The following is a 13,527-nucleotide window of genomic DNA, read 5'->3' as shown; positions in this document are numbered from 1 at the left end:
TCATAGCACTGAGGAGGCCACGTGGTGAGGACTCGATGCATTAGCAGTATGCTCATTTATTTTGATCAGGTAAATTTCAAGGTGAAATTTCTTTTAGGAGGGTAGAGTTGTAACGCCCCAACTTTTTATCCCGGCTTTTGTAAAAATTTGACACAAATATCTGTCTACTTCAATGGTTAAGTGTTCTGGGTGTGTGTGTGAGGTTTTGGGTTCAAGTCTCACCTTTGGCAAATTTTAGTATTTTTTTATGTAAGCCTTATACTTGCTCAGTGCGTTTATATTAAATTATTTGTAAAACCATGTCAGAATGAGCCTGCTAGTTCGAGTTCTAAGGGAGTCTGTGTGTTGTGTGGAGGTTCTGTGTTTGAATCCCTGCGCGAGTATGGGAGTTTATTTTTGTTCGTTTGACCAAGAGAGTTGCGGTCAAACAAAAATTCTATGGAAGTTATCAGGAGTGGGGTAGTGGAAAGAATTAAGGGATTTTTGGGATATCTGATTAGTTTTTGTTTTCCTCTCCCTTCTAGAAAAAAATTAACGTCATTTTCTCTGTGCTTCTTTTCTTTCTGTTCCTTCTTCCCTTCCAATGTTCAATTCTTTCTTTTTGCCATGGTAATTTCATGGTGCACTGTTTTGTTTTCGTCGTGCGTTTTGGTAAGTGAGGTTTAGGTTTGGTTGAAGTATATTCGAGCGGTGGAGTTTATTCTTAATAGGGTTTTTTTTCGAAAGAATAGTAATTCAATAAGATCATATGTGTAGGAATTAATGAGGAACCATCCGTTAGAGCTTCGACGGTTTAGATCGTGTTAGTAGTGGTAGCCGTTTGCAGTAATTAAGTTTTGTATCATTTCCTTTGTATCGAATTCGTTAGTAAATCCGCTAAATCGTTAATGGGTACTCTGTTTTTAGGCTTTTGAAAAGTTCGGGATTATTTTTGCAGCAAAACGATATCAGGTGTGTACTTGAAACACAAAAAAACAAGATTCAGTGAAAGCCGAAAAACCCCACTGTTGACGCCACACGACCATGTGGTAGGTCGTGTGTGACACACGGCTGTGTGATCTATGAAGGCATGGTCGTGAGCAAGGCAAAGCTATGTGGTGGCTCGAGCGTGGCCGTGTGGGCTACACGGGCTAGGCCAAGTTAGGCGCGTGGGCCACATGGACATGTGGGTTTTTAGGCCAGGCCGTGTGATACACACGGGCAAGGCCAATCCAAGTGTGTGGGCCTACACTAGCATGTGGGCCTATTATACTGAAATCTTCCGTAAGGTCGTACGGGTCACCCTAATCAACTGTGGGCCTACCGTAGGGTCAATAAATACTATTTAACCCTAAAATTAAGTGATCTGTTAGACTAAAATGTGGTAATAAGCATGCCTATGTTTGTTTATCGGTTATCTATTTATAAAAGCATGTTAAGTATGATTTATCTGTTAATTTTATATGTATGTTCTGTTACTGTGATTGGGGTGGGATGATGTATATTGGAGGAAGTGTTCTGAAAGGTAGTTATGCCTATTATTTGGTAGCACAACTGCATTATATCTGTTATGTGCCGCATCGATACAACATGGTGTGTAAGGTTGGGTGGGTGTTTTTAAACCCCACATGGTGTGTAGGGATGGTCGAAAATGATATGTAGAGGATGGGGGTAGGATATTTGATTTCTAATTCTGATTTGTACATCTGTATCTGTATCTGAGATGGGCTTAGGCCCTAATCTGTATCTGTATCTGTATCTGCATCCATAATGGGCTTAAGCCCGAATTTGTGTCTGTGTCTGACTGAGTATATGATTCTACTGTTATTGCATACTTAATCTGTGTGGGTTACACACTGAGTTTACGTAAACTCATGCTTTTTTGTTTATTCTGTACAGGTAACCCACAGTCTTAGGCGGATCAATGCAGCAGGGACTCAACAGTGACCACCCCTTCATAAAACCGTTTAAGTTTTCGATTCATGGATTTATTTTATATTTTGGGTTATATCTTGGGAGTTTGTAATTTTTGGGACTCTTTAGACGTTATGATGTATAACTGTAGTTTTGGTCTATTCATTAATTGCATGCCATGACAAAATACTTTATGAATTCACGATTTCAAAGACAAACTGAGTTTTAGAATTAAATGGTTTTTCGTAAGCTTCCGTTGTAAAATAAGTTTTTAAGGCAAATTAACTAAGTAAACAACGATTTGATGATGATTCTAAGTAAATAAGAAATTGATAACTAAAGGGCTTTATCGAGACGACTATGTTTTCAAAACCCATTCCTTTTGACATCATCAGATTCGGCCATAACATCTAGGCCGGGTTTGGGGTGTTACATTCAATGTCATATATATAATATTTATACAATTCACATACACACAACATTTAATTCAAGCATATAAATATATACAATTTAGTTACACGAACTTACCTCGACAAATGTTCGTGTAAGTAAAATTTACTAATCCGACTTTTTTTTCTCTTTTCGTCGTTTTAACTCCGAATTTGGTCTATCTGTATCTAATTTGGCCAAGAAAGCTTGCTTTCTCTTTCCTAGGGTTTCCATGCAAAATATTTGGGAAAGATGATGATAAATGATGATATTTTGTTATTTAATTAATTTATTACCTTTTTTATTTCCAATTTAGTCATTAGCCTTTTTTTAATTTTTTATGGATGAATCATCCAAAAATATCTACTAACTTTTCATTAATGGTCTAATTACTATATAAGGACCTCCAATTTAAAGTTCTATAGATATTTAATCCCTTTAGCTATTAGAACTCAACTTTTGCACTTTGTACAATTTGGTCCTTTATCAAATTAAACATGTAATCGATAAATTTTTTTACAAAATTTTCAAACAATATTATTATCATACTGTAAATCATAAAATAGTATTAAAATAATTTTTCTTTCTGGACTCGGATCTGTGGTCCCGAAACCCCTGTTTCGATTTTATTAAAAATGGGTTGTTACACTTACAGATACCATTGTTTTAATTTCTTTTTTTTTTGTTGCAGTATTTCCAGTTCACAAGTTTGGCGACAGTCAGTAGTAGGCATTGGAACCTTGGCTTTCTTGCACAGAGCCATCACAAAATGTGGGAAGAATATCCCAGCCTTCAAGCCACTTATGCAATTGATCATGGATTGGTAAATCCACATCCCTATACATGCATGTTTTCTCTACAAAATAACATAAAGCAACACAACTCGAAAAGCATTTACATTAGATACGTTCAGAGCAGGAGAAATCCGAGTACATAAAATTTGAATCCACATTTTTGCAATTGGAAACATGATTGCCTAGTTAAGCAAAAGTCGGAGATACATTATGGGGCTGATGTTTCCACTCGCCTCTCCCTTCAGTCAAATAATTTATTACATTGTCCATACCAATGTTTGTATAAAAATTTAAATCAATAGTTTAAAAAAAATCGTCCAGTTGATATGGAATTTATAATATTTGCAAATTTTCTTGGGAGTGACAAGGACTTCTTTACCCCTAAACGTCACATGTGTATGGATGTCTCCCGATAATTTTCTCTATATTTTAGTCAAGAATAAAACTCTTTACTTCTGGGGTGACAGTCAGTTTTTTAGGGGTTAAGCAAAAATCAGTTCATCCGAGATTAAGGGTGAGTGTTTGATTGAATCGAGTGAAAAGTTTTTGAGTTAATCAAGTTGACAAGTCCTATTTTATCATCTTAACTCGATTTGAATTTTTTTGAATCGAGTCAAGTGAAATGAAATTTGAGTTGAGCCGAATCGAGTGAAATTATTCGAGTTAAATTAAAAAATTAAATATGTCAAATTAAAATCTTGTTACAGTATAATTAATTTCATGTTAATGCACATAAATTTGAAATCGTATATATTTAAAAACTTTTTCAAAGCAAAATAAAAAAATATATTTTAGTATGATAAACTTGAATCATTACTTAACTTATTTAGGTCTCCAAAGTTATTATCCTAGAAATTTTTTAATTTTTTTAAACTTTCTTTATATATTGTTTTAGAAATTTTTATAATTTTTTTAAAAAATGTAAAATTTGGAATCTTTATAAATATTTTAAATTTTAAAAATTATTTTAAATTTTTGAAAATTATTTTGAATTATTTTGTAATTTTTAGAGAGACCAATTTGTTTATTTTTATACTTGACATGGACCAAAAAAGGTATTTACACCAATATTTTATTCGAATTATTTGAGTTATTCGAATTTTAAAATTTAACTCGATTTGAACTCAAAACTTAAATTACTTATTTGAGTTGACTCGAATAAATAAAATAACTTGATTCGATTAATTCGAAATTTAATCTTTTTTAATCGAATCGAGTTTTGCTCGCCCCTACCAATGATATTGAGTTAATTTACATAACTTATTGATAGAGTTAAAACCATTTTCTTGTATAAAAGTTTTACCTTGGATTTTGAGAAAATATTTTTCAACGTCTTGATGTGCAGGACATTCGTAATCGAAATCCACTGATTGCTTTGTGCCTTTGGTTTTTCTCAGATTTATTTGATGCCATATTAAAATGTTTCCAAATACTCAATTCAACCGAATTTCTAACCAAGCAATCTTAACCTAAAAATCTAACAACAATCCCAAAAATATCAACAAATAAAGTTTGGAACCGTTAACATTGTTTGTCGATATCTTTGAGAATGCTGAAAGATCGTTGTTGTGGAACTTGAATGCTTTAGTACCTGCAAAAGGAGAAGAAACAAAGCAAGAACAAAAAAAATTTACAGCAAAAAAACAAAAACAATGGCAACAGTCACAACGGAAAATCGTTGGGGAGAGGGTTTTAGGAGAGTTTACAAGTTAAAAATATGTTTTAAAGGGCTAAATAAGGTTAAGTATATTTTATACCTAGGTTTTTGGCTTAGAAACCGATGGGTTTTAGGGTTTAAGTGTTGGGTTGCATCACTGGGTCAGTTTTTTGTTGTAGAACCTGACTTGATGTCGCGACACCAATTCTCATTGTCGTGAGATTCATCCCTGGAAATTCCAGGTTTTGTTTTGAACCGCGATACTGGAGTTCAATGTCTCGACATTTCCCCTGAAAAATCATAATTTGTTTTGAAGTACAATGTTGCGACATTGCTGGCCCAATGCCCCAACACAAGCTCTGTTTTTGAAAAGTTTACATTTCTCAAGGTGACGGACTAACAGATATTCAATTTTTACCTACTCATATTAATAGAATAACCTCAATGAAAAACATACTTCGCCTCCTCAATGAAAAACATACTTCGCCTCCTATTATATCTTACTCCTACATAATAACTAAAATGAGTTCAAAAATACGAAAATTAAGCATCCAAATTTTACAAAATTTAATGAACTTCAATGATAAAAAATTATTAAGTGTTGCTGACAGATTAATCTGATAGCTCATTAAGTCCTCTCATTGAACTACAAGCATACCTGAGTCCTTCCACTTGCCTGTCTCCTTCGAACAATCCTGAGTACCTGTACACATGGAACTACAAGCATACCTTCGATCAAGGCTGCTAGTGGTTCGAAAAGATAATAAATTATAGTTATCCCCTAAGTAACCTTCGGATTCCTCATACTTGGAGGGATTACCACATTTAAATACTTCCACTTCAAATGGGAATCTCATGATCTTCCGCAAAGTCGAGGACAACAAAATCTATTGGAACAGTAAATTGCCTCACCTTGACCAATACATCTTCTAGTACACTTTTTGGGTGTACCAAATACCTATCAGCCAATCATAGTGTTATCGACGTACTTCCAGCTTCCTTACTCCGAGTTTTCTATCGGTGGATAGTGGCATTAAATCAATACTGACCCCTAAATTGCATAGGGTCTTACCAAAATTCATATCCCCTATCTCTATGAGAATTGTAAAACTACCCCAATCTTTTAATTTTGGGGATATTTTCTTAGTGTTTATGGCACTATAGTAGGTATTACCTTTCTTTAATTTCCTATATCTAGACATAATTTCTTTTAAAAACTTGGCATACTTAGGAATTTTTTTCAATTAAATCCAATAAGGAAAAATTAACATTAAGGTACTTAAATAGATTCAGAAAATTTACAAACTCAACTTCGTCCCTTTTCCGCCTGTCCTCAAGCCTCGATGGGAATTTCATGATCTTCCAATTACTTTGTAGTGCTCAAACACACCCTAATAATCTCTAATTGTAAGACATGTTTTCATTATTAATATTTAATCAATGATTATGACTAAAGGTGTCTAGGGGTTAAGCCGAATCTTGGTTCCAAAATATTTATCAAGTCCAAACTCATTTTTTGGCTGATTCTCTTAAAAAACCTGTTTTACTATTGAAAAAATAAAAAAAAATATTTTTATTTTCTATTTTATATACCTTTAAACTTAAATTTTAATTTATAAATTTTTTTATTATTTAAATTAAATTTGAGTCGGATAAAAGTATAAAAATCTTTGTTTAATCCTAAACCCAAATCAGGTCGGGCCAGACTCCACTTTTGGACAGGTCCAATTATCACGTTATGTTTAATTTCTATTAGAATTTATAAAGTATCATGTAAACAAAACCCACTAAAAACATCTCAAAACTTCTGTGGAGGAAGTATCAGGTGGGGGCAAGTATAGACATATTCAAGGAAGTGATTTAACTATTCAATCTTGCTTCCTTTGATCATATCAGCCTGATAAATTCTAAATTGCTATTTAAATATACATTTTTAAAATCAGTACCGAAGAATTTGTTGATTTTTAATATAAACAACAACAATTTTTAATCATAAAATTTCAATTATTTATTATAGAGTCTCATTCTTGTATTGAAGAAAGGAAGGAGGATATGGGAAACACAAAATGTTGACCAAATCGATATATTTTTTAGTATTAAAATATTTATATTTCTTATTTATGATGAATATCTGTTCAAAAATCAAATTGGGTTTAATTTATTGAATTATTTAGAATTAAGATAAAATTGATAAAATATATAAATGTTGAGAACTAAAAATACTATTATACTTGTTCCGATTTATTTCTACCTCCCTCACTTGGAGATGGTTTTTTATTTTTTTAGAAGACATAGATCCTTGATGCGACATGTTTGGGAGAAGCTAGAAAATTTTGTTAGGGGACAGATTAAATAGTTTTTATGATAGAAAAAAATTACAATTTCACCATTTTAATAGCCTATATCTTTATAATTTTCAAAAAATTAATTAAAATTTTATCATCTTTAAGGAGCTAAAATATAATTTTATCTTTATTAATAAAAAATTTTAAGAGTTTAAATAAAAAAAATTATTTTAAGCGTCCAAGACCCTTATCAACCTCCTAGCTAAACCCTATTTAACATGTATCATAGACATGTCTAATAGAATTCGCACCTAGGTATCATCAAGTCATATTCTATAACAATGCCTATTATAAAAGACCACGTGAATAATTATATTAACAATTTAGCGGAAAATGACTAAAAACAAAAACAATTGAAAACGTTGGTGACAAAATTACAAATTTTTATAGTTTAGTGACCAAAAACTATAATTTACCCAAGCTCAGAATATAATAGTTTATAAAACCTCACATTGAGGAACTTCCCTTTGAACACGAATTACTCTCTATGTTATGCCAAGTATGGCCCCTCCTGACTCAACAACACTTTCATCACTCGAATCTGTTGTTACTACTTTCCAAGACCAGTATCAGTGAAAGGGAGTAATGCATAGGACTACAAAAATTAACACCGATGTCCAAACCCCAGACAAACACTTATATTGGAGGAAGACGATCAGTCTAGATACCCAACACCACATTTAAAAGGGAAAAACAAAGATAACAATACAGTCTAGATACCCAACACCACATTTAAAAGGGAAAAACAAAGATAACAATCCGTTTATAATGACTTTTCCATAATTAGTTACTACAAAATATGCTACTCAAAACAATAACAATCCGTTTATAATGACTTTTCCATAATTAGTACTACAAAATATGCTACTCAAAACAATAACATTCGAACATGCTAATCAAAATTCTGGACCGCTAGACACAACATAAAAAACCTCTTGATAACTTAAGCCACGAGTTGCATGCATAAGATTTTGCTGGACAAAAATACCAAGCCGAGGAACAGCAGAACCAATTTCACTCTTCCATGGGCTGATTCTCTTCTGTCTGTGCTTGGGATACATTGACTTTGATTTTTGGAAGACGAAGTGATGAATCTTGTGCAAGTGCGAGCGGAGCTTTGACCAAGTGAATGCCCTGCTCCAATTGCTTCCTTGCTTCTTTCTGCCTCTGGACTTTGCCTGTCTTAAGCCTGGAAAAAGATTTAAAAATGGAAGGGTTATTATTTACCAAAGTGCATGTTATAATATCTTTCAATGGGAAATGAAAGCACCACAAACCAACCTGTTTTTGATGTGGTCAGATGCCCTGTCTGATCTGATTTTATCAATCTTTTTAATAGCCTTCAGAGTATTCTCTGCAAGGTTTCTATCATATCTCTCCGGCCTATTACGTTTTCTCTCAAACTCAAATGTTGAATCCTGGTGCAAAAAAGAAAAGAAATAGAAATCAAGCAGTGTTTTGGTATAAGCATTGTATTAATGCAATCAAAAGCCCAAAATCAATGCCTTAGGTCTATCACCTGTGTCATGTCCTTTCCATGCAAACGCCTATACGCCTTGGTCCATTTTACTTTACGGGGATTCCTCTTCATCTTGAAGTTCTTGTGGCATTTCGATCTACAGAAACGGAAAATCTGCAAAAGTTTGGACCATCAGAAATTAAAATCAATGCAAACAGCACGAATGACATGTAGGGAACATAGTACTATAAATTATTTTAATTGATGCCTTCAATCTGGCATAAATGTTGCTGAAAACTGCATGTATCTCAACACCGCCATGCATAAACACATATACTAAGTATCAAATTTTAGGCCACTACATAGAGAAATGCAACAAAAAAGAAAAATACTGCAATGAGAGTAACTAAAAAATGGATGAGAAAGACATCAAGGCCCGACAAACCAAAGGCCAACTCCATAGAATCAAACCAAATGTGTAGCATGATAAGCCAATATGGATAAGAACTAAATAGAAACAAACAAAAGCAAAGAACCTTTAAGAGCAATAAAGTAATATAACCTCTGAATACATGTAAAAGTAAGAAAGAAACTCCTACCTTGGCGTCATTGCGAACAAATTGAATACCATGCCCCGGATATACAGTGGAGGAACAAAACCAGCACTTCTCTAATCTCATTCTTCTTAAATTAACTAACAAAACACAATTTCCTGAACAGAAAATAACATTGACAATATCAGAAATCATTTCATAACGAGACTAATTAGCAAAATTTAAGGGGGCATCACAATCTTAAATTGCATAAGTTGGCAATAGCATGAAAAGAGAATCATGTATAAACTGCAGCATATGATACTTCCGTACATTCAATTCATCAGGTTTTCAAGTTTATTCATCAGAAATTATCAAGCATAGACGAGACATAAAAAACCCTAATAAAGAAATTCGACCTAATTATTTTACCCAAGTGAATCAAAATTACTTATTAAAAAAAGTAAATTCACTAAGTTTCAAACCCTATTTCCAAGGTCAGATTGCGTTGAATTAGCCATGTCGCGGCGGCACCATCCACCACTACTAAAGACCTCAATAGCGGTGTGAATAAATTTCACATCAATAACAGCGGATCGCGGCCGCATAAGGCAGCGTAACACGGTGCTAAACAGATAGCTTTAAAAAACCTCCTCAATAAAGTAAGACACAAAGAGTAACAAGCAGTAGGACCGAAAACAGAAAATCAAATATATTGAAGTGATGCAGAGGCAGAAAGCTATTAACTAAAAATCTCACGATAGAAGTAGAAATCTTCGAGATAATTTAGGGATTCAAAAATTACGTTATTCGATTTCCTGGTCGCGTCAAGAGAGAGCTTGAACCAGGGACTGAAGAAGGAGGAGGCGGCGGCGGGGACGTATGAAGAGAGATGAGGTTGAATGGGTCGGGGATTTTTAAAGGAAATTTTAGGGAAAAACTTTTATGGTATATAATTTCAGGTTTAATTTTGAATTCATCCCTCAACTTTAGAAAAATTAAAATTAGCATTTTATTTTAATTTGTCAGGATTTGGTTCTCGTACTTACGAGAATTGAGAAGTTAATTAGCAGAAACAGTAGTTTAAGTTTACTTGTTTGAGAACAAGTGGATTAATTTATCAATTTTCATAAAATATGAGGATCAAATTCTTACAAACTAAGGGAGAGGGATTATTTTTTAATCTTAGTAAAGAAATTTTAATTTATATTAAAATGTAAGGGCTAATTTCTTAGTTTTGTAAAGTCGAGAGATGAAATTTGGAATTAGACCTATTTAAGCTGTTTAAGTCAAGGTTGTAGTATGGTTTGTGATATAGTTGATCATCACATTAACTGTAAAATAAGATTAGAAAACAAAAAGAAATCAGTTTAATCGGTATTAAGTGTTTTACATTATATTAGTATGAAATAGCCTATAATATTAATATAATTAGTATAGTTTTCAAATTTGAAATTTAAAATATTTCCAATACTTTGTTTTGTAAATTTAAATTTTACTTCATATATTTTTGTCTTCATTTTTTAATTTAAAAATTCAAATTGAATTATTAATATTTTAAAATTTCTATTAAATTTAATGGTGTGAGATTTTGAAATTAAAAAAAAATCTAACTTGATAATTATGTAACAGATGACATTATAATGTATTTGAATTTGATAAGAAATTTTAACGGTATTAATTTTTTTTAAATAGCATTGGTATTAATTAAAATAAAACATTTAAATTAACTAATGACATTATAAAAGTTGAGAAACCAAATTATGTAAAAAAATTAAAATATAAATATTAAATCTCAAACTCAAAGATATTAGAAAGACCCAAATTAAAATTTAACCATTTTTATATAATCTCAAAAAAGTAACAAAAGGCGTAGACACGTCCAACAAAGGGATGTCTTTAGGTAATGAAAGTATTCTTTGGTTCATATTCATACGCATTATGAATCAATATTGAATATTAGCTCTTTTAGTCCAATCTGTAACATATAAAATTGTAAAAAAAAAAGATTAAATACTGTTGAATATTTAATTTGTATTATATTTATATATATTAGGGACAAAGGCGATGTTAGGGGGTTTGGTAAGGGACTTATCCCTTTAAAAATGAAAAATTTTAATTTAATCCCTTTAAAAATAATAAAATTACAAATTAATCTATAGTAAAATTGTTCTGAAATTCCTCTTCAATTAAAAAAATAACCAGATGGGTTTTTTTTATAGCTTTTCTAAAATTCAGTAAATTCACTTAAAAATTAAACAAGCCCATTTTGAATGAAGCAACCTTAACGAGAAGATAGTGATAGACATTGATAGGATTGAAAAGCCAAATTTTTAGGGTTTCTTCAAAATGTAGAATGGGTAAGGACGATGGTCGACCAACAGAGATGGTGAGGAAGAAATGAAGAGGTGAGGCAATGGACAGAGGTGAAGAGGAGAGGCGAAGGTTGATGGACATAGAGGAAGGGAGAACGATTATTTAATCATTATGATGAGACTGAAGAGAAAGGAAAATGTCTTATAGGAATAAAATCGGTAAGACACTTTCCAAAATGAAAGCATTAGATTTACTCGTGTTTTGGAGAATGTTTTCCTATAGGAATTCATTTTCTACCAAACAAACACCGTAAAACAATGGAAATATTTTTTGAAAACCATTTTATTGCCAAACAAATGCACCCTAAATGCAAAATTCAATGACGATTAGAGCTAAAGATATCGATACCAATGGACTTTTATCAATACCATATAAAAAATATCGATACTGGATCGATACTTAGCTGAATTGTTTGAGAAACAAAATGTCAATTTGGTACTGATTTTTGGTGGGGTATCGATATTTTGGAAACTATCAATACTTGATACTTTATGGCCTGGAGTTATACTGACTTATTTTAAAAATAATTTAACTTTGATTGAAAATTTTTAACTTGATTGAAACCATTTTAACTTGATTTAAATGCTGATTCAAAATTTTTTTTAAGAGTTCAAAGTAATAGGTTCAAAATTTTATCTCTTGGACTTCATTTGAAGATACAATTTTTGCCAATTTTGTTCAACTTTAACTTTTATTCAAAAACATTTTAATTTGTTATATCAAACATGTTATCAAATAAATCTTGGTATAATAATCTCACTTTTTTTTATATAAGAAAACATTTAATAAATTTGTTTTTAAATAAATTGCTCCCATTTAGAAAAGTCATTTTCAATTTAAGGCTTAGTAGAATTTTATGAAAAAATTTGACATTCATTTTTACTTAGAAAAGAATGGTAATTAAATTTACATAATTTGCATAATATTAATTAAGCAAAATATCAAACATTAATTAATCAATATTAACAATTTACCTTTGTTTCCTCCTCATTTTTGTTATATACAAAAATTACAAAAATCAAATGAAGCTTAGAAGAAAAAAATAGTTCAAGAATAGAAGTTAAAAAAAATAAAGAATAGGTGAACTAACATTTGCAAAGTAATCATCAAAGTATCTTAAAATATCAATTAAGCATTAAGGTTCAATATCCCATAGTTATAGGAAATAAATAAACTAAAAGTGCAAATGTCATGAAAAATATCATAAAGATGCAATCACTATACTAATAGTCATTACTAGGAGAAAATGGAGGGGTTGAAGGATAATGAGTTACAGGTGATGCCATTTGCATTTTTAACGATGAAATCCTAATGTTAAACTCATCTCTAAATCCCTAAAGATCATTACTCAAAAAGTGAAGAGCACCAAGGATGACAACATTGACGTCGAAAGAAGAATGGGTAGCCTTAGATGGAACAACCGATGGAGGAACATACTAGGGAGAAGGAACATGCTCCGATGTTGAAACATCCTCAAAAGCGCCTTTGGCATCGTCGTTTTCATGTGCTACTGGTAGTCCATTCTTTATCCATTTGCCGGAGTTAGCATCGAAATGGTAACTAGAATGGTGAAGGTCTCCATAACTAATAGGTTGATTTGAAGTAATAGGGGTGTCTCCATTTGTGTTGATTCCTAGTTGCTTAAAAATGTATGATAAAAAAGTTCCATAGGGAAGGGTGATGTTTGTAGACATTGCCTTCTCAATGCCCTTAGTTATGTCATTGAAAATTATAAGAGTGAGGTCAGGACACCTATCAGATTGAATGGAATCAATCCACCAATAATCGATGGAGCGAAGCATTTCATGTTTTTTTATAGGACAAAAATTCTAAGTAATGATAAGATAAAAATTCTAAGTAATGATAAGATGGAGAACATGGTCATGGAGATTGAGTTCGGATGCATGTCTAGACTAAATATAAAGAGCAGAGTTGTAGGCTCCTTTTTCATTGGATTTACCTTGTAACACCCCTCACCTGTATTCAACGCCGAAATAGGGTTACGAAGCATTACCGAACTTATAATAAATTAAACATTCAT

At 31.9% G+C, this 13,527-nt stretch overlaps 1 protein-coding gene across 2 annotated transcripts; it reads right to left on the bottom strand.

The window, feature by feature from the left end:
* Positions 1-7,849: 7,849 nt before the first annotated feature.
* LOC107897889 (probable ribosome biogenesis protein RLP24) lies at positions 7,850-10,095 on the bottom strand. 2 transcript variants are annotated; one of them, XM_016823469.2, is made up of 5 exons: positions 9,916-10,095; positions 9,177-9,289; positions 8,638-8,751; positions 8,400-8,536; positions 7,850-8,307 (listed from the first exon to the last, which is right to left on the bottom strand). In XM_016823469.2, exons 2-5 carry the CDS (start codon positions 9,255-9,257, stop codon positions 8,133-8,135), a joined length of 507 nt encoding a protein of 168 aa, XP_016678958.2. In that variant the 5' UTR covers positions 9,258-9,289; positions 9,916-10,095; the 3' UTR covers positions 7,850-8,132. The 2 variants fall into 2 exon arrangements, with proteins under 2 accessions (XP_016678958.2, XP_040934594.1); XM_041078660.1 differs by having other exon boundaries at positions 9,929-10,016.
* Between the last annotated feature and the right edge of the window lie 3,432 nt (positions 10,096-13,527).

Source organism: Gossypium hirsutum, chromosome A10 (assembly GCF_007990345.1).
Source record: "Gossypium hirsutum isolate 1008001.06 chromosome A10, Gossypium_hirsutum_v2.1, whole genome shotgun sequence".
NCBI lineage: Eukaryota > Viridiplantae > Streptophyta > Magnoliopsida > Malvales > Malvaceae > Gossypium > Gossypium hirsutum.
Note: the sequence above shows the minus strand (reverse complement) of the source record. Positions and strands in the feature narration are given on the sequence as shown.

Bases quoted from the DNA above. Each gene is read 5' to 3' on its own strand.
- LOC107897889 (XM_016823469.2), bottom strand. From the start codon at position 9,257: ATGAGATTAGAGAAGTGCTGGTTTTGTTCCTCCACTGTATATCCGGGG. The intron at 8,752-9,176 runs GTAGGAGTTTCT...AAACTTTTGCAG, and splicing joins TTGTTCGCAATGACGCCAAG to ATTTTCCGTTTCTGTAGATC. The intron at 8,308-8,399 runs GTTGGTTTGTGG...ATCTTTTTCCAG, and splicing joins TCTGACCACATCAAAAACAG to GCTTAAGACAGGCAAAGTCC.